The sequence below is a fragment of the Tasmannia lanceolata genome, unplaced genomic scaffold (assembly GCF_043159265.1).
Source record: "Tasmannia lanceolata isolate RefF3 unplaced genomic scaffold, GAP_Taslan_0.1 ptg000018l, whole genome shotgun sequence".
Taxonomy (NCBI): Eukaryota; Viridiplantae; Streptophyta; class Magnoliopsida; order Canellales; family Winteraceae; genus Tasmannia; species Tasmannia lanceolata.
This window is the reverse complement of record NW_027518695.1, coordinates 62984878-63008331: the sequence shown is the minus strand read 5'-3', so window position 1 is coordinate 63008331 and position 23454 is coordinate 62984878. Positions and strand designations below refer to the sequence as shown.

General features: G+C 41.9%; 1 protein-coding gene across 4 annotated transcripts in view; it reads left to right on the top strand.

Moving 5' to 3' along the window:
- Positions 1-2503: 2503 nt before the first annotated feature.
- The window catches only part of LOC143851351 (putative ubiquitin-like-specific protease 2B), an 86020-nt gene continuing 65069 nt past the window's right edge, over positions 2504-23454 (top strand). For 2 of the 4 annotated variants that reach the window (XM_077360746.1, XM_077360744.1), the window contains exons 1-6: positions 2504-2896; positions 13129-13478; positions 13986-14076; positions 14162-14214; positions 22724-22924; positions 23016-23091. In XM_077360746.1, coding sequence (XP_077216861.1) covers positions 2740-2896; positions 13129-13478; positions 13986-14076; positions 14162-14214; positions 22724-22924; positions 23016-23091 — 928 coding nt within the window. In that variant the 5' untranslated portion in view covers positions 2504-2739. Of the gene's footprint in view, positions 2897-13128; positions 13479-13985; positions 14077-14161; positions 14215-22723; positions 22925-23015; positions 23092-23454 lie in introns of those variants that run through there. The other 2 variants (XM_077360745.1, XM_077360747.1) reach the window with 2 other exon arrangements.

Sequence of the window (23454 nt, the reverse complement as noted above, 5' to 3'; positions counted from 1 at the left end):
GGAAAGCCATTTCGCGGCTGGCTTTTGTGTGTGAGAACAACCAGACATGTTGTCTTTTTTGTAGATTTTGTCTTAGTCATTTAATTCATCTGACGTGGCTGTTCTCACATGCAAAAGCCAGACAATTCATTTAATTCATTTGGCAAATTTTGTCTTAATTCATTTAATTGTCTGAGGTGGCTGTTCTCACATGCAAAAGCCATGCAAAAGCCAGCCGCGAAATGGAAATTGCCTACCAAATCCCTTTAATTAAATGGCATGGGCATTCCTAGGGTCTGTTTTTTTTGGAAGGAATAAAGTCTTATGACTTCCATTACTTCCTTGTAAAAATTGCTTTAACTGTTTAGTTAAGCAAATATAGAAGAAGAATTTCTTCTTAAAGGGAATTGCTAGTGTCCATCGCAAAGGCATTTCGTGGCTGGTTTGTGGCATGTCAGACCGCCCCATGTTGTGACCGTGCGAAATGCCGTATGGACCCTAGCAAATCCCCTTCTGGCCTTCTTAAATAAGTAGGAATTTGCTAGGCAATTTCGCAGAGAGCCATTTCACGGCTTGCTTTTGCATGTGAGAACAGCCACGTAGCAAATCCCCTTCTGGCCTTCTTAAATAAGTAGGAATTTGCTAGGCAATTTCGTGGAGAGCCGGCTTGCTTTTGCATGTGAGAACAGCCACCTCAGATGATTTAAATCAATAAGACAAAAATTGCCAAATGAATTAATGAATTGTCTGGATTTTGCATGTTAGAACAGCGTAAGACAAAATCTGCCTAAAAGTTCAACCTGTCTGGCTATTCTCCGATGCAAAAGCCAACCACGAAATGCCTTTCCGCGAAATTGCCTAGCAATTATACGGTACCAGCTCTTCCCTAATTTTAATTGGGAGATGATATTTTCACCCCCACTGCAGTACGTATTCGCCCCCACTCTATTACGTGAACAGCAGGCAACTGGCAACTTAACGCTTTTTGACGTCAAATCACGTGACCAGAGGTGCGAATGCGTACTGTAAGGAGGTTGAAAATATCATCGCCCTATTAGGTTTTTGGATCAATTACTGTTACATGCTGGAGAGTTGAAAAAATGACGAGAAAATGTTGAGTTTTGAAAAAACACTAACAAATGCTACTTTATTAAAAATGAACTTTTTAGGACGAAAATACCCCTAGCCTTACTTTATCTTTCTCTTCTTTGTTGTTACACTTTATCTTTCCGGCGATAGAAGCCTTCTTCTCCGGCGAAACATCTTCATTTCTCCTGCATATGCTCATTTGTCTTGAGAGGTTAGAAGGAGTTCTCTAGAGACGCCCCTTTCTCATTTTCTTTTTCTTCCTCCAAATATCCAAAATCTCATTATCTTTGTAAGTATTTCCCCTTTTCTAGTGGCTGTAGCCAAAATTAGTTGCCCAAAGAGCTTCCACTAGGCAAAAGGATAGTGCAAGCCAAAATGGTACTCGAAGTAAAATGTAAGTTAGGCAAAAATGATAGTCGAAGCCCAAAAAATGCTAGTTGAAGCCAAAAAAAAGTTACTCCAAGCCAAAAATGATAGTCGAATCCAAAAAACGATAGTCGAAGCAAAAAAAAAAGATAGTCGAAGCCAACAAATATTTCTCGAAGCTAAAATATATTAGTTAAAGACGAAAAAAGTTCCAAATGTTACTGAAATTTAAAAGTTTTAGTCGCAGCCAAAAACATGTTAGTCGAAGCAAAAAAACCAGTTATTCGAAGCCTAAAAAACTTTAGTCGAAGCGAAAAACACAACGGCGAATGTTACAGGAAACACATTTTTCACTTCGACCAAGTAATTTTTGGCTTCGACCAAGTAAATTTTGGCTTCGATTATCCTGTTTTGGCTTTGAGTACCTGTTTTTGCGTTGAGAAGAAGATGGTGAGATCTCTGAAAATAACTAATCATTTGATGTCCATTGGATAGCACGAAAATGATGAACATATGACTTTGCCATAGCATCTCTTTTACAAGTTTAGAAGTTAAGAGAGGTAGTGGAGTTTTCCATTAGCCACAGTAACACAACAAAAAATTATCAAATGGAGTTTCTCAACATGTCCATAATCCAATTTCTCTTTCTCATCTTCCCATTCTATTTTATTCCTCTGCTTACATGACGATATAAACACTGATAGATCGGTGCTCTTGGCTTTCAAGAAAGGCATAGTTGTTGATCTTCAGAATCCCTCGAGACAAAGGAGCATCTGCTGCTAGAGAAATGAGATGTTTCGCCGGAGAAGAAGGCTTCTATCGTCGGAAAATCTCGTCGTTTCACACAAAATGCGTCGCAGTAAAACCTAGAAATGAAAGAGTGTAAAACCTGCAAGTAAAAGAGTAAAATGGTAAAACCAATAAGAGAAAGATTAAAGTAAGTTGAGGGGTATTTTCGTCCCTAGCAATCTTTGTTTTAATAAAGTAGCATTTGTTAGTGTTTTTTCAAAACTCAACATTTTCTTGTCATTTTTTCAACTCTCCAGCATGCAACAGTAATTGATCCTAGGTTTTTCTATAACCTGGGCAGGACAGAGAAAAACTCTCATCTCCGCTTTCTTTTTACTGCGCAACTTTTCCCGGTGCCGGAAACTCGAAATTCCGCCGGAAATTTTTACTAATCGCCATTTTTCTCCTCGGAGAACCTCTGTTCTTCGAAGAACAGAGGTTCTCTATCAATTTTCACGGTCTTATTCCTAACTTTCTTTAACCAAAGCTATAGATCTCTGTGTTTTCGCTACCAAGATGGGGGGATCTTTCCAAAAGGATTTATCGGTGTACGATTTTGGAGGAGCTGAAGATGTTGTAGAGTCAGATTCCGATAAACTTGTGAGAAAATACACGCCCACAAACCGTAGAACGGAGAAATCTGACCTTATGAAGTATAATCACCTGCATTTCGGTAAGTTTAATTTTTGAAAACCCTAATTTTCTGAGTTTATGTTCTTTGGATATGTTAATATTTATGAAGCAGTTTGATACGGTGATTTTGAAAACTAGGAATAAGTGTACTATGACGATTTTTTTTTTTTTGAATGGTGAAGAAAGTCATTAAAAGGGGAAAAGTCCACAAGACCAAAGTGGTCAATACAAGAAAACCAAAAATAGAACTGGAAAAAAAAAGCAAAATTAGAACTATATGGATGGAGGGAGAAAAATCTAACAACCACATATGGGCTCTCTCAATCTGCTTCACAATTAGCTGCTCTAGTGCTGAAAAATAATCTTGTGGCCGCTCAACCGATCCCAAAAATTCTTCAATAGCATTTGCGAATCGCCACTAATATAGATTCTTATGGTCCATCCATCTGATAACATTCAAGGAGTTCCCTTTCATGATTAATCGTGTTTAGTCTTCACTATCTGGAAGCCTTACGCCTTGTAATATTCCCATCACTTCAACCTCATTGGAGTCTGTAAATTGGATAGGGCCTGATGCCTGCTCAAATCCGGAGTATGCAGAAAGTCCTGATGCGTTGGGTCCTGCCTTATGTCCAACTCCTGAGGGAGGTTGATGTGTTGGGTCCCGCCTTATGTCTGACTTCTGAGGGAGGGAGACTGCCTCGACCTGTGACCTGACTGATAGAGCCGTGATATTGGTTGGGTTTAAGAAAGCAAGTCTCCTAAACAATGAGTTTTTCTTTTGGAAAAAATATCTGACGCTTTTCATTATTTGCTGCAGATATAAATAGATAACATCTAGAGTCTAGGGAGAGAATCTCTCCAACAAATTGAAAACACCACGACGGTCAAAAGACCACTTTGCTAGCTAACTTATTCAGGAAAAATAGCAACAGAAGCTTAAAAACAGGAAAAGACTCCCGCTTTATTATGGATATGATCTCCAACACAAGAAGACGTGGCTGGCATGGACGAGAGACTTGGGTTGTAGGGTAAGCGGCCCACGTGCACGTATCAATCCTCACCTCTTCAAGCAACCTTGTCCTTAAGGTTGAAGCTTGGATAATCTCGTTTCAGTGTCCATTCATCAACCCATGTTGCATCCCCTTTGTCAGTGCCTTCCCACTGGATTAGAAAATCGGTGTGGACACGTTTACCTCTTTTCTTCTTTCTAGTGCTAAGGACCCGAATCGGCTTAAGAACGGGCTTGCCCTCTTCATCGTTATCTGGCAAATCGATAAGAGCCACATCCTGATCACCCAGTTTCGCTTTTAATTGAGAAACGTGGAATACAGGGTGCACCTTGGATCCCATAGGTAGTTGCAGCTTATAAGCGACCTTCCCGACCCTTTCTATGATTTCATATGGCCCATAATAACGAGGAGAGAGCTTTGTTACTCTTCGGAATTGGAGAGAACTCTGCCTGTAAGGTTGCAACCTTAGGCAGACCATATCTCCCACTTCAAATTCAGGGTCAGTGCGTTTGAGATCCGCAAGGTTTTTCATTCTGTTTTGAGGCATGTCTAAATTCTCATTGAGCAGCTTTAAAACTTCATCACGATCTAAAAGTGTTCTCTCCCCTTCCTCGACAATGCTGGTGCTGTTGACATAGGAGAGTAGCCTCGGTGGATCAATGCCATAAAGGACTCGAAAGGGGTAGAAGCCTGTTGACCCATTTGTATTTGTGTTGTGCCAAAACTCAGTTAAAGATAGCCATCGAGCCCACTGTGAGGGCTGCAATCCTGCAAAACAGCGCAACTAGTTTTCTAGACAACGATTAACCACTTCAGATTGCCCGTCAGTTTGAGCGTGGTAAGCTGATGACAACTTCAAATGGACACCTTGCAGGTTGAAGATTTCTTGCCAGAATTTGCTTACAAACACTTTGTCTCGATCAGAGACAATGGATTTGGGAAGGCCATGTAACTTGAAAATGTGGTCAGTGAACAAGCGTGCTACTGTAGAAGCTGTGAATGGATGCTTGAGGGCTAGGAAATGTGCATATTTTGATAGCCTATCCACGATTACCATTATAGTATCCTTGCCTTCAGATTTCGGTAAACCTTCAATGAAATCCATGCTGATATCCATCCAAACAGTAGAGGGAACTCGAAGTGGTTGGAGCAACCCTGCTGGTTTTGAATTTAAGGCTTTAACACGTTGACAGATGTCGCAACGCCGAATGTAATCCTGGACGAACTCTCGTTGCTTTGGCCAGACGAAATCGCGAGAGATTCGCCGGAGAGTCTGATGGAAGCCGGAATGTCCACCCATGGACCCACTGTGCAAGGCTTCGGTAACTTCTTGACGAGCAGGGGAGGTGGCTGAGAGTACAAGGCATCCCTTATAGAATAAGACGCCGTCCTTTATGGAATATTTGGATGGATGTAGAGCGCCATCACGGAAGCGTTGCAGTAACCCCTTCAAGTCAGGATCTGTTTCGTATGCTTCTTTTATAGATTGGAACCAGGTGGGAACAACGCAAGATATGCCATAACATTCTTGTCGAGAGAGAGCATCTGCAACTTGGTTCAGGGACCCTTTTTTGTATTCCACCATGAAATCATAACCAAGAAGCTTTGCAAGCCACCGCTGTTGACATGGAGTGCCCACACGCTGCTCTAAGAGGTACTTCAAGGATCTTTGGTCTGTGCGGACGATGAATCTTCTTCCCAGCAGGTAAGGTCACCACTTTTGGATGGCGATAACTAGTGCGAGAAGCTCCTTTTCATATGTGGATAAGAAAAGATGCTTCCCATTTAATGCATGGCTGATGCAGGCCAAGGGCCTATGCTCTTGCATGAGTACTGCGCCAACACCATTTCCGCTAGCATCACACTCAATGATGAAGACTTTGGTGAAGTCTGGCAATGCGAGGACAGGTGGGGAGGAGAAGGCCTGCTTGAGTAGCTTGAAAGCTTGCATGGATTCACTCGTCCATACGAAATTATTTTTCTTCAACATATTCGTTAGGGGGGCTGCAATCTTTCCGTAGTCACAAATAAATTTCCTGTAATAACCGGTTAAGCCAAGGAAGCCTCTGAGAGCTTTGATTGTTTGTGGCTGCGGCCATTCTTGCATACAAGAAATTTTGCTTTGGTCCACTGAAACACCCTTCGACGAGATGACATGGCCCAAGTAGTCCACCTCCGTACATGCAAACCTGCACTTTGGGACTTTGGCATGCAGATGATGTTGCCTAAGCAATTCAAGGGTTGTGGTGAGATAAATGCTCCTCCAATCCTTGACTGTATACGAGTACATCATAAAAAAATACTAGTATAAATTTCCTCAAATAAGGGCGAAACACAATCATTCATCAAGGCTTGAAATGTTGAGGGAGCATTGGTGAGGCCATTGGGCATTACAGAAAACTCGTAGTGTCCCTCGTGAGTTCGGAAAGCTGTTTTGTGGACATCCTCCTCCGCAACCCGTATTTGATTGTAACCGGAGCGAAGGTACCAGCTTTGAAAAGATGGTGGCGCCATGCAACTCATCAAACAGATCATCCACTACTGGGATCGGGAATCTGTCCTTGACGGTGATGAGGTTGAGCGCTCGATAATCCACACAGAGCCTCCATGACCCGTCACTTTTTTTAACTAGAAGTACCGGCGAAGAGTAGGGGCTTTGGCTGGGCTGAATGATCCCCTCCTCTAACATTTGGTTTACTTGTTTTTCAATTTCTGATTTTTGAAAATGGGCATAATGGTAAGGGTGGACATTTACGGGGTTATTATCGATGAGGGGTATTTTATGGTCATGGGAACGGAGTGGGGGAAGGCCTTTTGGTGGGTCAAACACGTCTGGGAATTGGTTTATGATGGCTTGAATTGGAGATGGTAGCTTGGTTTTTGGGGAATTAGGATGGACCAAATTAATTTGGAACAGAAAGCCACGCAATGGGGTCAGGTTAGAACATTGCAACATGGAGAGCTCTGCATTTTGTTCGCCTTGGAGGGAGTGTTTATGCCCATGGAGATTAAACTCCATTCGTAAATTTTGAAAGTCCCAAAGTATGGGTCCTAATGTGCGTAACCAGAGGGCTCCAAGTACAGATCACATCCAGCCAAGGGTAATAAGAAAAATTCTGCAGAAATGGGAGTACCTTGGAGTTGGAGTGAAACATTCTTGCACCTGCCTTCACTGTGAAGCTTTTCACCGTCTGCCACCATTACGCTGATCGAATTGTCAGTGAACTTCCGAAGTCCAGCCTTGTCAGCAATGCTAGGATCAAGGAAGTTATGCGTGCTGCCACTATCTATCAATACACAGATAGGGCGTCGTGCGATGGTGGCGGTGACACACATAGTGTCCGCCTTCTGAGCTCCAGTAATGGCGTATAAGGAGATGGCTGGGTGGGCATCATCCTTGTTGTCAACGATCTCCATATCAACCTCATGGTCTTCCTTGATAACCTCCAACTGGAAACGGGTCTGACTTTTGCAACGATGCCCTGGGACGATTTTTTCGTCACAGTTGTAACAGAGACTGCGGTCTCTACGATCCTTCAACTCGGCAAAGGAGAGCCTTTTGATTGCTGGTGTTGGGCTTTTGGGGGTGGCAGAAGGGGAGGCCAAGCTAACATTCTTGGTTGGGCGAGCAGCAAGCTGAGGTTTGCAACTCTGTTCCTGCATGCGTGCGAGCCCAATGGCCTCGGTGAGAGACACCGGTCAGAGTAGCTTGACGGTGTTTCGAATCTCCTCCTTGAGGCCGCTGATGAATGTACGGGTCAGGAAATAATTTGATAACCCATCCACCCGATCGGAGAGGGCCTCGAACTCCTCTTGGTAGGCCGTGACCGTGGTGGTTTGGCGCAACTTGGTGAGCGCACCTTCAGGGTCGTCGTATTCGGTGGGACCAAATCGGCGTTCGAGGGACTTGACGAACGAGGGCCAGTCATCAAGCGCGTCAGCGTGTTGAAGGTACTTGTAGTACTTCAATGCCTTCCCCTTGAGGGAGAACGAGGAGTAGAGCACCATCTGATGTGGCGGGATGTTATACAACTGAAAGTATTGTTCCGCTTGCAAGATCCAGCCTGTAGAATCCTCTTCACCAGCGTATTTGAGGAGGTCGACCTTTGGGGTTTTGTTGAGTAGAACCCCCCCGTCGGATGGCGCAACTGGCTGAATTGAGGATGCGGCAGAATGCCGGGAGCGAGTTTGAGTCAGGTCACGGATCTGGTTGTTCATGGCGGCCATCTCCTGTCTTACCTTTTGGAGAAGCTGCTCAAGTGTGTTGGACCGCTGCTCCAATACATTGGATCGTTGGTCAATTCTTTGCAAGGATTCGCGTTGTTGATTGACCATCCCAGCAATGTTTCAGACTCGTAGGTTAGAAAGATTGATTCCTGCCATAGTTGAGGATCGAGTAGCTTTGATACCAAATTGATAGAGTCGTGATATTGGTTGGGTTTAAGAAAGCAAGTCTCCTAAACAATGAGTTTTTCTAGTGGAAAAAATATCTGATGCTTTTCCATGATTTGCTACAGATATAAATAGATAACATCTAGAGTCTAGGGAGGGAATCTCTCCAACAAATTGAAAACACCACAACAGTCAAAAGACCACTTTGCTAGCTAACTTATTCAGGAAAAATAGCAACAGAAGCTAAAAAACAGGAAAAGACTCCCGCTTTATTATGGATATGATCTCCAACGCAAGAAGACGTGGCTGGCATGGACGAGAGACTTGGCTTGCAGGGTAAGCGGCCCACGTGCACGTATCACTGACTTGCTCTAACAGACAAAAGGTTTGGGACCACCCTGAGTAGGAACTCCAAGGGAACCCTTCGACACTCAAGTTAGACGGAGGAACCAGAATGAGAGCTAAATACTCAGGGGGGAACGGGGTTCCGAGTAGGAAATGCGCACTTGGGGCGAGAGTGGAGGTGGTATATTACCCCTTGAGTAGGTTGTATGATCCCGGGACGTGGAGTGGAGGGTTCTCTTTTATAGTCAGGGTTCGAGTTCCATGGTCCTGGGCGTGATGTGACACTGTGATAATCACTGGTGCAGGCACTAACATTGGTGTAGTACCACGAGCCTGAAATGACAAGCCTGTGATGTGATTTTGATGGATGAGAGGCGTTGTCCCCTATGACGGTAGAGAGATGCTGTGATCTCGTACGACGGGGCTGGAAAGCACTTGTATCCTCTGAAGAGTATCTGGATGATGTACGGTTTGTTGCCAGGAGCAATCTGATGGGACGTTGTGCGATTTCCCAGGTTAGCGATAGTGAATCAGTAAGTGGCGATGTCATAGGGACTCTGGAAGGTTTTCCACTCTCCCAAGGGTCGTGAGATGCCGCTCGAGTGGACTTCTTATATCCTGAGGGTCCCTGATCCAGTCGGCAGTTTGACTCGTTGCTCCGCTAGCAAGTCGCCCTCGGCGTGGTGACTGACCAGTGGTTCCGTCTTGTCCTCATTGGTTCTGACATGTGTCGTCATGTGGTTGGCCGTCTGTACTGGTCGAGGAAGTTGATTCTAGTCTTTCTGGCACAATGGACACTTTTTCGGGAGTGATGGAACGTCAGGAACTCTTCGCCTTCCATCGGTTGTTGCGTTGTGAAGCTGGCTGGACTTTCGGTGCCTTGAGAGTGCTGGAGAAATAAATGCGTATTCGTGCGTTACGCGAAAGTCCACGCTTGGAATTCCTGGGTAATTGGAGCGTTATTAAGTTGGGAGTTATGGCGGGGTGGAAATGAGATTCACGTGGCACTGATCGTTCTTGTGAATACAAAACGTTGCGATCTAGATCGTGAAAGTGGACCGTTGTAATCAGGGTCATGAAATTGAGGCAGTTGAGACCTATAAAAGGGGCTCTTGCATTCCATGTGTTGGTGCTCTTGTTCCTTTTTCCCATCTCGACTCCCCCGATTGTAGAGTTCTTCTTTTCCATGGGTTCTTCTGCCTTTGCGTTAGGAGAGATTTGGAGTTGTCCCCATCACCAGAATAATCTGCTATGGCCTTGGGCAGGCTTGAAACAGAGTGTGGAGGAGGGTTGGAGAGGAATGCCAACTTGTCTAAGGTCAGGCTTTGTAACCGCGTACTTGGCCCATGGAGAGGGTTTATCCCGTTTTTCGACTGTGATGAGGAGAGTTACCCTGTAGCTCGACTATGATGTTGGGAATTGGGCTGACTCACAACGCCTTCTGTGCATGCTTCGAGTTGAGGGGACTGAACGGGGAGGGCGCGGAGGCCCCGAGCATATCACTGCCAGCTTGGAGAAACTCGAGTCAACTTTCTCTGGTAGCGGCGTGGGACGTCACAAGGTCAACAACTGTCTCAAGGTGGCTTGATCCGCCTTTACGAAATCAACGTCCCTTGCATGGGGCTCTTCTTTGGCGGGTTTGTCCTCATTGTTCTGCTACCTCAGTGCGTGATTCAAGTTGAGGAGTGTTTGTCCCCCGCGTCTCGACCATTATTTTTTCCTTTTCTTTTCTTTTTATTCTTTTTGCGTATGTAATGCCCGGAGGCTGCTCTTGTAAGAATCATTTCCAACAAATAAAATGTCTTCTTTCGGTCCAAATCGTGTATTTTGCTATTTTCATTGCATTCCGTCTGTTATGCTCTAGCGCACGAAAGTGGTTAGTCATCGATTGATAACGTTCCAAGGAGCCGTTAGAGTACACTGAGTGGAATCTTCCGAGTGGTACGGGGTCGATGACACGAGTGATCTTTTAGAGATGAACTCACAATCGAGGCCGGCCACAGGAGCGTGCTGTGTGCCACTTCGGGCCTAGCTGGTGGATGATGGAAATGGGTGTATTGACACAAAATTTTGCTAAGGGGTGAGCCCGCAGTCGATGCGGAGCCGGATGCGAGACTACATCACTAATTGTAGGGGCCCCTCTACCTAGCGAGGTTGTAGGGCACTCGGCTTGGCGAGGTGGCTGAGCAGAAGGGATGCATGTAGAAACACTCACCCGGGCCAAGGGCACAAGGAGGTTATAACCTAGGAAGCACGGGTACTCTCCCGGGGCTCCCGCAGCCGTACCCGACACGTATAGGGTGCGGGTATGTCCGGGTACGCCCCGAGTATGTCTTGGGGGCGTACCCCATTTTAAAAGAAAAAAAAACCAATTTTGGTTGTCGGGTGCGCGTCGGGTGCGCACCCACGCATACCTGACACGTCCTGCTTCTTCCTGCTGCTTCTCTATCCTTTCCCGTACTCGGTATTTACATGTAAACCAAAAAAACCAATTTTGGTTGTCGGGTGCGCGTCTGGTGCGCACCCACGCGTACCCGACACGTCCTGCTTCTTCCTGCTGCTTCTCTTTCCTAAATGTCTTTACTATTTTATTGTCCATTTACTTAAGATTTACATGTAAATAACGGAATACCCCCATTTGGATTTATTAAAAATAGTTTCAAGACCCAAATCTAAAAGGAAAAAAAGTCAACTCTCCTGTTCTAGTCAAAATTCAAAGAAAAAGAGTCGGGTCAAAATTTTAACTTTCTTAACTTCTAAACGGTGGGGTATTTTTCAAATTTTAAAAATTCATAAAATCTATCGTGTCCAAACATTATTAAATTCCAAAAGTCCGGTAAAAAAAAATCTCATAATTTGGTCCCTAAAAATTATTCATCTTGTTAGGCACTGGTCAACACACTAGTCAACACACTGGCGACAGACTTTTTTTTTCTAATGAATGATGTATTGATGCCTCATGTTATGTAATATGGAACTTAATCACTTATGAAATGAAGAGTAATATTAAAATTTTCCATTTTGGTGATGTTACAATTATTTTTTAAAATTTTTATAAATATATAATAAAATATTAAAATATATTATTATATTCGGCGTACCCGAATGTACCCGCACCCCGTTTTTTTTGGCAAATCACGTACTCATGTACCCGTGTCGTGTCGTCCCCCACCCCGTACCCGTACCCGTACCCATGCTTCATAGGTTATAACGCATGAAGATTTAAGACCCCTCAACTTAGCGAGGCCCGGAGACCCTTGGTGTGGCGAGGCGGCCATTCTGAAGAGTTGTGTGTGAAGCACTCACCCGAGCCATGGGCATGGTTTTAAATTTCAGCCGGAACGTTTCGTTTCGGCCGAAATATTTCGTTTTGGCCGAAATATTTCGGTTTCGTTGGAAAACGAAACGAAATCCACATTGAATCGGAAAAGTACCAAACTTCGCCGAAACGTTTCGTGTCGGTGAAATTTAGGTGAAATTTCGGTGATTTCGGTGAAACGTTTCGGTGAAGTACAAAATTTCACCCCAAATTTCGGAAGTTTCGGAAATTTCGGTGAAATTTTTACAAGATTTCGTCCGAAATTTCGTACCAAAACCTAAACGTTTCGCTTTCGCTGATGACCGAAACCGAAACCGAGATTTAAAACCTTGGCCATGGGCACACAGGGAGGTTGTAATACATAGGGATGTGTAAGGCCCCTTGACTCAGCGGGACCAAGAGGCACTCTGCGTGGCAAGGCAACACTCACTTGGGCCATGGGCACGCGGGGAGGTTGTAACACATAGCTCAAGTTTCCATAGTGGTATAGTTTAACATCTTTGTCTAAGAACGAGGCATTATTTTATTCTTTGACTTTATGTATCCTGAGCATTGTTAATTCAATGCTGCCTTTCCCACCCAAGGATTGATATCCATTGTATGTTTTTTGCCCGTCTTCCATTCAATACATTGTAAACAGTTGAATTGACACTAGAGATTTTTTTAATGAATTGACACTGGAGATTTGATCAAACATCTACCCACTCGTGGCAGTTACATAAACAACCCAGGCATTTCTTGCCACCCCTACAATATCTAGTGTATTGTGAACATTTAGTAGGAATTCACTTCGTCCCATGTTAACCAAAAGAATTCTTGTTCACTATAAGTTGTTGACCATTATGAACACGCCAAGTTAGATAAGTTCACTTAATTGGCATAACATCGACAGAAACTTAAGGGAAGATGCCAGTACACATTTGAATGGTGGCACTAGAATTAGGTTAGTTTACTTACTCAGCATAGTACAAAGATTTGTCTCCATCATAAGCTATTTGTGATAATGACAATCTGAGGTGAATTTGTTCTGAGCTCTGCAACTGAACTTTGAACAGTTTACACTATTTCGAATATTTTTTATAACATCTATATTTTCCTTTAATTTGACATGCTAGTACTCTTTTCTGCTCTTGGTTTACTGTCCAATTAACAAATATTCGAATTTTATGTTCTGATTTTGTCTCAGTGAATTTTCTGTTGTAGTTGCCCAGGGACAGAATGTTCAACAAGTGGAGACGAATAATGTAGTTTGCGTGGATTTTGATGCGAGCATTGATGATGGTAAATGTAATAATTGTGTCTCCTATGCAATAGGCTCGTCGGAAAAGGATTTTTCTGTTGAAGAAGAAACATCTCGAGTTGGAGATATTTTGGTATCCACTTCAATGACTAATGATGATATTGGTCACATCAGTCAAGATAATTTTGAAACTGGAAATCTCATCCCTGGGTGCTTAAGAGTGGATTCCCCTGCAATGGAAGGTTTAAATCATAGAGCCCCTTCTGTGGGCGGCAAACAACTGAGTTTTACGCTTCTCGAGCTTCCATCCAATGTATTTGACTTCCCTTATTGACTCAACTAGCAATATGAATTAGGTTGGAGCTATGTCACAAATATCGACGAGAAATTCAATTTCTCATGAGAAAAGTGCGATATTTTGATTAAATGATAAAATATGATTTTATCTTTATCGCGAGAAATTGAATTTCTCATGATAAATTGAATTTCTCGTGATTTTATCACGATAAATTGGAGAGTTGACTTTTAAAATGTTTCTTGAACTTCTCATTCACTCTAAAAAATCTCTCTGACATCCTAAAACCTTCGACCTAAACCTGGATTAAAAAAAGTGTATATATTTGATATTTGATATTTGTAAATTAATTTATTTTTACAGTTTATAATCATTTTTTTTCCCGATAAACCCGAAAAAAAATAAAATAAAAAATAAAATATCCCAAGGTTTTCCCTTGCTGAGAAATTCCCTAGAATGATATCTGTGACATAGGTTTGGAGGTTTCAAAATCTTCAATATTTACACTGTTCTGAACTGTTGCAGAGAAGGCACCTTGACGTGATGTCGGATGACGATGAAAGCTTGGAAACAAGGTCCCTATCCAATTCTGCTTCTGATTGTGCAGAAAATGAAGGTTTCTTCCATGCTTCATATCCCTTTTGACTTTTTGATATTTTTTGCACACCATCTTTCTTACCACATGTGCAATGTAATTTCAGGTGCCATAGAACACCCAACTTTAGACCATTGTTCGTCTGGTTACGTGGAAATGGTAAGCACTTTTGCTACAGTGGTGAAATACATGGAAGTAATAGCAATCCGATGTATACATTCATTGTAATGTGTTTGTTTACTTTTTTTTTAATCTGTTAGGAATTTGTTCACCACATTTGTTAGGGTTACAACTTGTCATAGGTTTGTGGAATTGTAACTTATAGTACTGTATCATGATTGTCCTGATAGTATATGTTAGAGAACTCATTTGGTCATTAACTATAGCGAGTTGCTAGCCACTTTTGCGGAAAGCCATTTTGCGCCTGGCTTTTGCATGTGATGACAGCCACACATATTTACTTTTTGGCAGATTTTGTCTTACTCATTTAATTCATCTGACATTGCTCTCATCACATGCAAAAGCCGGGCGTGAAATGGCTTTCCGTGAAAGTGGCTAGCAAATCTCATATATTTATGTAATTATACATCTCATTAGTGTATAAGTCATTTAGCTGCTATGTTTTGCTTGATTAGAAAGCATACCCCATTGTAATCTTCTCTACTTTCTTCATTGATTCTTACATTGGTATTAGAGCAAGGTTTTATTATATCCAAAATCTGTTTCTCTTTCTCTCTATTTATGAAGGTACGTCTTGAACCTCTTCTTCGCATCTCTCTTCGCTTTGCATGCCTTCTCATCTTCCATTAAAAAACCCCTGATTCTTCTCTTCTACCTTCAAAATTCATAAAATCCTCCTCTTTCTCTATATTCAAAAGGCCCAATTCTTCTTTCTCTTCTCTCAGAAGGTTAATGTCCAATTTCTTCCCTTTTGAAACCCTAAAACCCAATGTCTTGTCACTCAAAACCCTAAAATCATCTTTCACTTCATGTGAAAATCCTAAACACATATCGTTTTCTTTCGAAACCCTAATTCGATCCTTCATCTTGTACGACATTTGAAACCCTAAAACTCATCTTGTACCCATTCGAAAACTCCCAATTTCTTTTTCTACCGCTTGAAACCTAAATCCTCCACCTTCAGACTTGCAATCCCAAACTCCTCATGTACCTCCATGCAAGCCGAAAACCCTTTTTTTTCTATCTATTCAAAACCAAGATACCACTTTTTCTCTCTTGTAAACCCTAAATCTCATTTCATGTAACCCTTCCTTCTTAATTTCTCATCTACTTCCTTTACTGCCCTTTCTGAACTTATTGCTATAAAGCTTACTAATGGTCACTGATGGGGTGTAAAAACTCCGGCCTCTCACAGGCCGCCACCTGTCCCAGAGTAGGTGAACTCCAGCCTCTCACAGGTCGCCACCTGTCCTGGGGGTAGGTGAACTCCAGCCTCTCACAAGCCGCCACCTGTCCCAGAGTAGGTGAACTCCAGCCTCTCACAGGCCGCCACCTGTCCCAGAGTAGGTGAACTCCAGCCTCTCACAGGCCGCCACCTGTCCCAGAGCAGGTGAACCCCAGCCTATCACAGGCCGCCACCTGTCCTGGACACCTCACCAGGTTTTCCCCTATAAATAGGGGTTCAAAGCTCAAACCAACGGGTAATACGAAAAACCCTCTCCACCCTCACTCTTAGACTAGCTCTGCACTCCTGCTCATACTGACTTGAGCGTCGAAGGGCCTGTCCGGAGTAAAATCCGGGTTGGTCTTCTGACCTCGCTTGCCTTTGTGCAGGACTCAGCCCTCATAGCAGGACTCAGCCACTTCGCTCCCCTTCACTCCGGTCCCTCAGGACTCAGCTCCTCTGGTCATCCAGCTCAGCTCTTACGTCACTGTCGTACCTGTTACCGATTTTCGGTCTAACAGTCACTATCTTCTTTGTAAGGGTCAGATCATCCCTATTGGTTGTGTCTGGGGCACGTTTACTCATCTTGAGAGACTCGCTATTCATCCTAATATCTATGTGAAGAAAGGACTCCACACAAAGGAACCTGAATGGGAGAAGAATCCCGATCATGAGACTTGACACACCAAGGATCAGTTGATCATTGCCGGGACCAACTCCACCCTTTTCGTCCAGATTCTAAATATCATCTCTATCTCAGAATTGTGGACGGCCCTTGAAGATTCTTATTCTTAACAATCCTAAATGTGCATTATGCAACCTCAGGTGGAAATGAAAAACATTAAGGTTACCTGTCTACACAAGTTCTTAGTGAAGGAGATGAAAAACTATAATGTTACCTCTCTACACAAGTTCTTATTGAAGGTAAATAACACCTTTGATCAGGTTGTGTTCATCAAGCAACCTCTTGAAGGATGTGGTAAGGTACTTCGTACCTTGAATGGCCTGTGAGTTGAATTTACATGAATTTTACGACCTCTCTTCTCTTCCACAAAGTTTTTTTTTTGACTTTATCAAGATGAGGATTCTCTTATTACTATATGATGGACTTACGACCTTTCCCTCTACACCTAGGAAGCCTAAGACTCTTTTAGCTAAATAGTGGTGGTGATTAGTAAGCCTAAGAATGAACTAAGGGCTACATGTCAAAGCTATGTGCCGAAGGCTAGGGGCTAGACTTTACCCATAGAATAGGTCAATGAGGGTTCCCACATGAAATTCATGGAGAAAGGCTTTTGCTACCTTTCTCAATCATATAAGTTGTTTTGAAAATGAAGAAGATACTCTCTATTTTAGATGCTCAGTGATTATCAAATTACGACTAGGAGAGAGGATGATGAAATCATATTGGTGTTTGAGTAGAATGACACTTACACGGTGAATTCCTTTCTAATCTCTCTTTCTTGAAGTCAAGAGGTAACTTCCCTAGCATTTGGAACAAACTTACTTCTACTCTTAGAAGCAGGAACCTTTTCTCGAGTGCCGCTTCTACCTCAGAACCTCGATTCGACGCTCCTTAGGAAGGAGCTTCCAGGGAGCGCGACCCCAGAGAGATGGGAGCCGTTCTAATAACGCTCCCAGCCTGCTTCTATTACTCACCATCACCAACTTCCTTACATCAAACTCATCCAACTCTTCAAAGTACTTCGTTGAAGCAAACACAAAGACTTCTGCATCTTCAGAAGGCACGAGGAATGAGTGCACACAAATGAAGATGGTGAAGAAGGTTAGAAATTAGCTTTTAGATGTTCTTAAATTTAGAAAGATACATATGAAAATGGCTAGAAACTATTATTTTATGATGTACTTGAATTTTTAAAGATATATAAAGAAAATATTACACACGCTCCTACAGCGCTCCCAAACTTAGACTCTCCCCGCTTCCCCGCCCCCGCACCCGCCCCCGCACCCGCTTCGTGCTTCTAAGCTTCTCCTAGAGCTGTCGCCTTTCTTTGGTGTGCCATGAATGGAAAATTTTTAACGGGAGGTCAGTTGTTCAGACGAACATAGTTGATATGATTAATTGTACTTTATGTGAGTACATGGGGGAAAAATCCAACACACATTTTTATATGTTGTCCATGGTCCGTCCACATATGAAAATATTTCTTCAATATATATGGATTCGCTAACCGTGCCAAGAATTGCATTTCATTACCAGATCTTTGGAGCATGTAGAGAAGTACGTCCATAAAAAATTAATGATTATCTAGCATTTTTAATATTTTACTCCCACCAATAGGATGGATCCTTTGGAAGGAATGAAATGATAAATTTTAGGGGTAATCTGTAATCATTAACAAAACAACTTTGGAAGTATTAGAAACTTTAAACTAGTCATTTTTTGGTTGTCTGTGGTCAATATTATGAATGATTGGATTGATATTTGTAAGGGATTCACTTGTCCCCAAAGGACCCCAAACGTTTGGTTTGCTCCTCCTTCCACGTATATTTAGCTAAATTTTGACAATAGTATGAAGTCTTCTATGGTTCATTCAGCAGAATCTGGGTTAGTTGGAATAAGGGATATAATATAAAACTAATGGCTGCATGGTGTTGGCTTATATAGGTTATGTGGCGAAAGTCAAGCTATTGAGGCTGGATTCATGGTGATTTGGATGAGAATTAATCAGTTGGGGAAGATTCCCAAATACCAAACCTGATTTAGAGGAAATAGCAACATCATGGAGATGGAGGAAATTATTTAGATAGATAAATGCCTATTTGTGTAGTTGCTCCATTGTTTCTTTCATCCACATTCATCATGAAGGACACAATAGGGCAAATATATTAGCAAAGCATGGGGTTAACTATAGCGAGTTAAGATTTTGGGACAAGTTGCCTAGCTTTTAGGGTTGCCTGTATCTTTGTATGGGCAGTTTGCCCTTGTCTTTGTATTGTGCTCGTTTTTACCTAATAAAAAAAGGTGGTCACTTTCGAGGTAGACGATTTACAATTTCTTAGGGATCTAGAATATGATGAAGCAATGGCAGCAGAAGAGTGTCCTACTCCTAGGGAAATTACCATGGGAATTTGGAAGAGACAATGGAAACAATTCAAGACGGATGCTTTGGCTAACAAGGACTGTCTTCTTAAGTTTTCGGGGAAGACTGACCCGAAAGAGGCTTTTGTTAGAATCTATAAACTCCCATACTTCAAGGAAGCTCTGGAAGAGGGGCGAAGAGCCCGCCGTCAGCATTGGGAGGAGGTTAAAGCAACAGAGATTGAGCGGCTGGAAAAATTGATGGGTACCCAAGTAGATGTAACTCTGGAGTCAAGGGATTCCCTAGACCGAGAAGCCAGCAAGGAGGTCCGGATTTGGATGGGAGTGGAAGTGAAAGGACAAGAGGAGGATTCAAGGTTGATGGATTTTCTGGAATCGGATGAAAGTAAAGTTGTTCCCTCTGAGGAAATGGATGAAATGTTGGCTATAGGGGATGTCTTTGGAATAGGTTTTGACGATGATCTGGAAGCCACTAAGAATTTATTTCGGTCTATGGCTATTAGTGATTTGAAAGAGCGAAGGGAGTTTGGAATTGAGAAGGATGGCGGTGAGAAGAGGGCCGAGGGTAGCAACCCTGAATGAAAGGCCTTCCGGCCCTGGGAAAAAAAAAGGAAAAACAGAGAGAAAAAAAAGGGAGGAGAGAGAAGAGAAATGAAGAAGAAAAAGGAAGAAAGGAGAAGGAAGATGAAAAAAGAGAAAAGAAAAAGAATAGATAGAGAAAGGAAGGAGTAAGGAAAATAGAATGAGCAAGAAAATGGAAGCCCGGATTATAGTAGGAGATAGGTATTTTGGGATTGCTTCACTAGAAGTGTTTTCTCTTGTGGGAGGCTTTTCTCCATAGGCTTGAGAATCCTTGGTAATTGGTATCTCTTGTTTAGGAATGATTCTTCCCTCAGTTTAGTGCCTTTTGGTGGTAGTGTAGGTTCTTTTCTAATCTGATGGTTTTTTTAATGGAGTTTCAGAATTTGGGATCGTACGTCGTTAAAGGGTAAATCCCTTTCACAATCCTCCAAGATACCTATTGTTCAATAGCACTGTGAATTGCCTGCCGTTATCCAGAAGTTTTCAATTTTCCATAGCCTTAGCTTAGGTTTTCCTGTCTGGTTATTTGAACTTTGCTATACTTTCTTGGAGTTTTCCATCATATCTGGAGTTTTCGAGTTTCAAGAGGCAGTTTTGGTAGTTTCAGATGAATCAGTCAGCTTGAAGTTTCAAGAGGTTTTTTGTTTAGATGAACTGGAGGAAAGGAATGCTTAGTTTCGATTGTACTTTTTGGTTACTTTTGAATTGGTCTCGGGTATGCCCGTGCCAATTCATTTTAATATTTTGTATTGCAGGCTGGGACTCCTGGTCCCGAATGCTATCTGAATATTAATGAAATATGTCATTTTTCAAAAAAATATCTCACAATGTCATTCTGATTCTGGGTCTGGATTATGAAGTACTTCTCGGGTAGTCATTCATAAGGGCAGTACAACCATTCACTACCGTCAAGGAAAACAAGATCAATATAGTAGTCAAGGGAATTAAGGTCGTAATTCCTCTTTAATGTGCTAGATCTCTGCGAAAAAAGACGGCGATGATGTGGAAGACGCAGCCATTGCTATGCTTAGAGGAAATTCCCTGTTTCCCAACACTGATAGGTCAAATTCAGAGCACACATTCGTCACTGGGTCATCTACGACCCTGGGAAAACATCAGCTTTTATCAGACTGGCAACGAGATCTGGTTGGATGCCAAAAAATCAAGTTCATCCTAAGGGCTGCTGAAGGAGCTTACATCCGACCAAGGTTTGAAATTTCGGTTTTGGTTTCGGCCTCAGCCAAAACGAAATTACTGAAATTTCGGTGGCAATTTTGGTTTCGGTGTAAATCTTATAATTTCGGCTGAAATTTTAAAATTTCTGTTTTGGTTTTAAATTTTGGTCCTGGCCGAAAACCGAAATTTCAGTCCAAATTTTCGGATTTTGGCCGAAATTTAAAACCATGCATCCGACACAACCCGTATGAAGAAAATGTTGAAGAGATTACCAAGTCCATCCTGATGAAGAGGGCCCCGTAGAATTCGAAGAGGCCCAAGACAGGTGCTGCAATTACTTAGGCCATATTTCGCAACCTTAAAAAAATATTCCTTGGAATATTTGTGGGGCCAGTTGCGAGAGATCTCTGGAAGACGGAGAACTTGAGAGGGTTGGAGTAAGGAGAGCATAAAAAGCTCCTAAAATTCAGGAAAACAAAAAACCAAACCTTAGTGTTTTGTACAAGTTTTTTTTTTCATGAGAAAGGGGACATGCAATTGACACTTCTTTATGTTATTGAAGAAATGAAGTCAAGCTGACCTAGTTCTATACTGGCGATCCTGAGGCATTTGATAGGATTTTCTTCTTATTCTGCTGCTAAATCACTCATCTTCTGGGCCCTTCAATTTGTGAGCTGCCTGTTGATGGTTTAATAATTCAAAAGGCAACAATTCGTTCAGGAGGAAAATCTCCCGAAATCGATGGGTTAGGGTTGTCTAATAGACCCAGCTGATTGGTTGGCTGGTACCATGCAAAATGGAGATCCCATTTGCTGGATCATGGACTGCAAAAAGAAGTGGTCTCAATACTCTTTTTCTTCTAAATAGGGGGGAGTGAGGGGAGCATGAAAAGCTCCTAAAATTCAGGAAAACAAAAAACCAAATTTTAAGTAGGTATTTTTTAACGATATCTCATGCTCTTCGCACTCCCACCAACTCAAGTCTCTCCTTCTCCCTCTCCCTCCATCTCCATTCAAAAAAAAAAAAAAACCCCTCAAGTCTCTCCCCTCCCTCCATCTCCGCCCCTCACAACTTGGCCCACGAATATTCCTTAAATAAATTTTCATGGTTTCCAAACATGGTCTCACTGTTTTATATAATTTATTTTTCATGAGAATGGGACACAGAATTGATACGTCTTATATTATTGAAGAATTGAAGTGGAGTTTTGCCCTAGTGCTATGCAGGCGATCATGTGAGGCATTTGATAGGATTTTCTTCTTACTCTGCTGCTAAATCACTCATCTTCTGGGCCTTTCAATTTGTGAGCTGCCCGTAGACGGTTTAATAATGGAAAAGGCAACGGTTCGTTAAGTAAGAAAATCTCCACAAATTGGTGGGCTAGGATTGTCCAATAGGGGACCTAGCTGATTGGATGGCTGGTCCCATGCAAAATGGCCGTTGCTGGATCATGGACTGCAAAAATAAGTGGTCTCAATACTCCTTTTTTAAATCTTTTTGGGGCCCAAAATCAACAGTCAATCACTTTCCTTAGACATGGATGTACAGTTCAAAATATCTTGAACAACCGCAGTCTCCAAACCATTTTCAAATAAAAAATAAAAGTCGAAACAGTTATAATTTATACCAAAAAATAGTAATGCATTCAAAAGCCCCTAATCAACCTTATAAATCCATGGATCTAGCTTTCGATCCATGGAATTGTAATATTTTCATGGAGTCAAGTGGAAAAGAAGTGAATCGACATACAAAATAGTAAGATATACCATTTCAAAAAAAAAAAATAGTAAGATATAATTCGTGGATGCAAAATTCTTGAAATATCTATTGATTAGCACTTCAAGCTTTTTATCCATATTCCAATCTGAGTTTTTTGGCATATGATCTTTAACAGACTCTTTAAAATGTTGAAATCCTCATATTTTCATTTCAAGCAACAAGAAAAATGGATGCGAGAATATATTTTTTAGCAGAACCAGACTGAAATGTATGGTACAGGATATGGCTCAGCCGAAACTGTGTGGGTCGACCTTCTTTTGGTCACACATTGATATTGGATCATTCTGGATCTGAGAAACCATTACCATTAAAATCCAGATATTTTTTCCAGCATTTTGAACCTAGATGTTCTATATATTAGAACAACACTTACTGTAGTTTTTTTTTCTGATAGTTTTCAAATGTCAATTAAGATTTTCATCAAGAAATGCTTTTGAGACATGCTTTACACAATATTTTTCTTTTCTGATTAATCACTTATCCTACTCTTTTTTTTTTCTTGCTGCATTATCTGTAATCACACTTTAATTTATCACTAGGCATGTTTTGTTTGGGCACTTTTTGCATCTTCCTGAATGCTTTTCTGTGATTAATCACTCTCTCTTTTGTTTTTATGCTTTAGTTTGCGTCTTTAACTGCTCTTCTTTGGTTTTGGTTGGCAGGAGATGGAAATAGACACGAAAATCGCTGTTTTCCCTGATTATGTTATATATGGGCAAAGGTCCTTTACACAGTGCCAATTAACTTTCTACTCTCACTGTATTAAGCTTGAGGATTCAAATGCATGTGGATGCAATGAACCTGTTAGCTATGAATGGGCAGTTGAGGAAGTTATTCATATTGGATGCCAATGGAAAGAAAGTGTAGGTTCAACTGTTCTACCCAATTGAGTTTTAACTGTACTGCTATTCCATGTGCTAAAGTAGTTTGTGTCAAATTTGGCATGTTTGCCAGGTTGAAGTTGCTTCCGTTACACTTTTGCTAAGACCAACCACCATAGTAGGAGTTGAGAAGGTACATGGCACTTCAGGTGGGTGCTTCTGTATATGTGTGTGTGTGTGTGTGTCTATATATATGCACATGCAGTTTTATTTATTTGGGTCGCTTCCATTCTTCACCTCACAGGTTAATATCTATGCTGCATCTGTACGGATACGAGTGTCTGAATCCGACATGGGTATTGATTGTCAGATTGTGCAAACCTCAAAAAACAGCGATTCATGAATTTGCCAAAATATTTTTGTTAATTTACCAACTTCTCCAAAAGCTTAAGCTGTTGGAGAAAGGCGTTATTTATCTTTTATACTTTAACACTCCCCCGCACGTGTGGCCCACTTGGAAAACACGTGGCACATGTGGTCCCACTTTGGGTCGACCATCGCATTTGGATTTT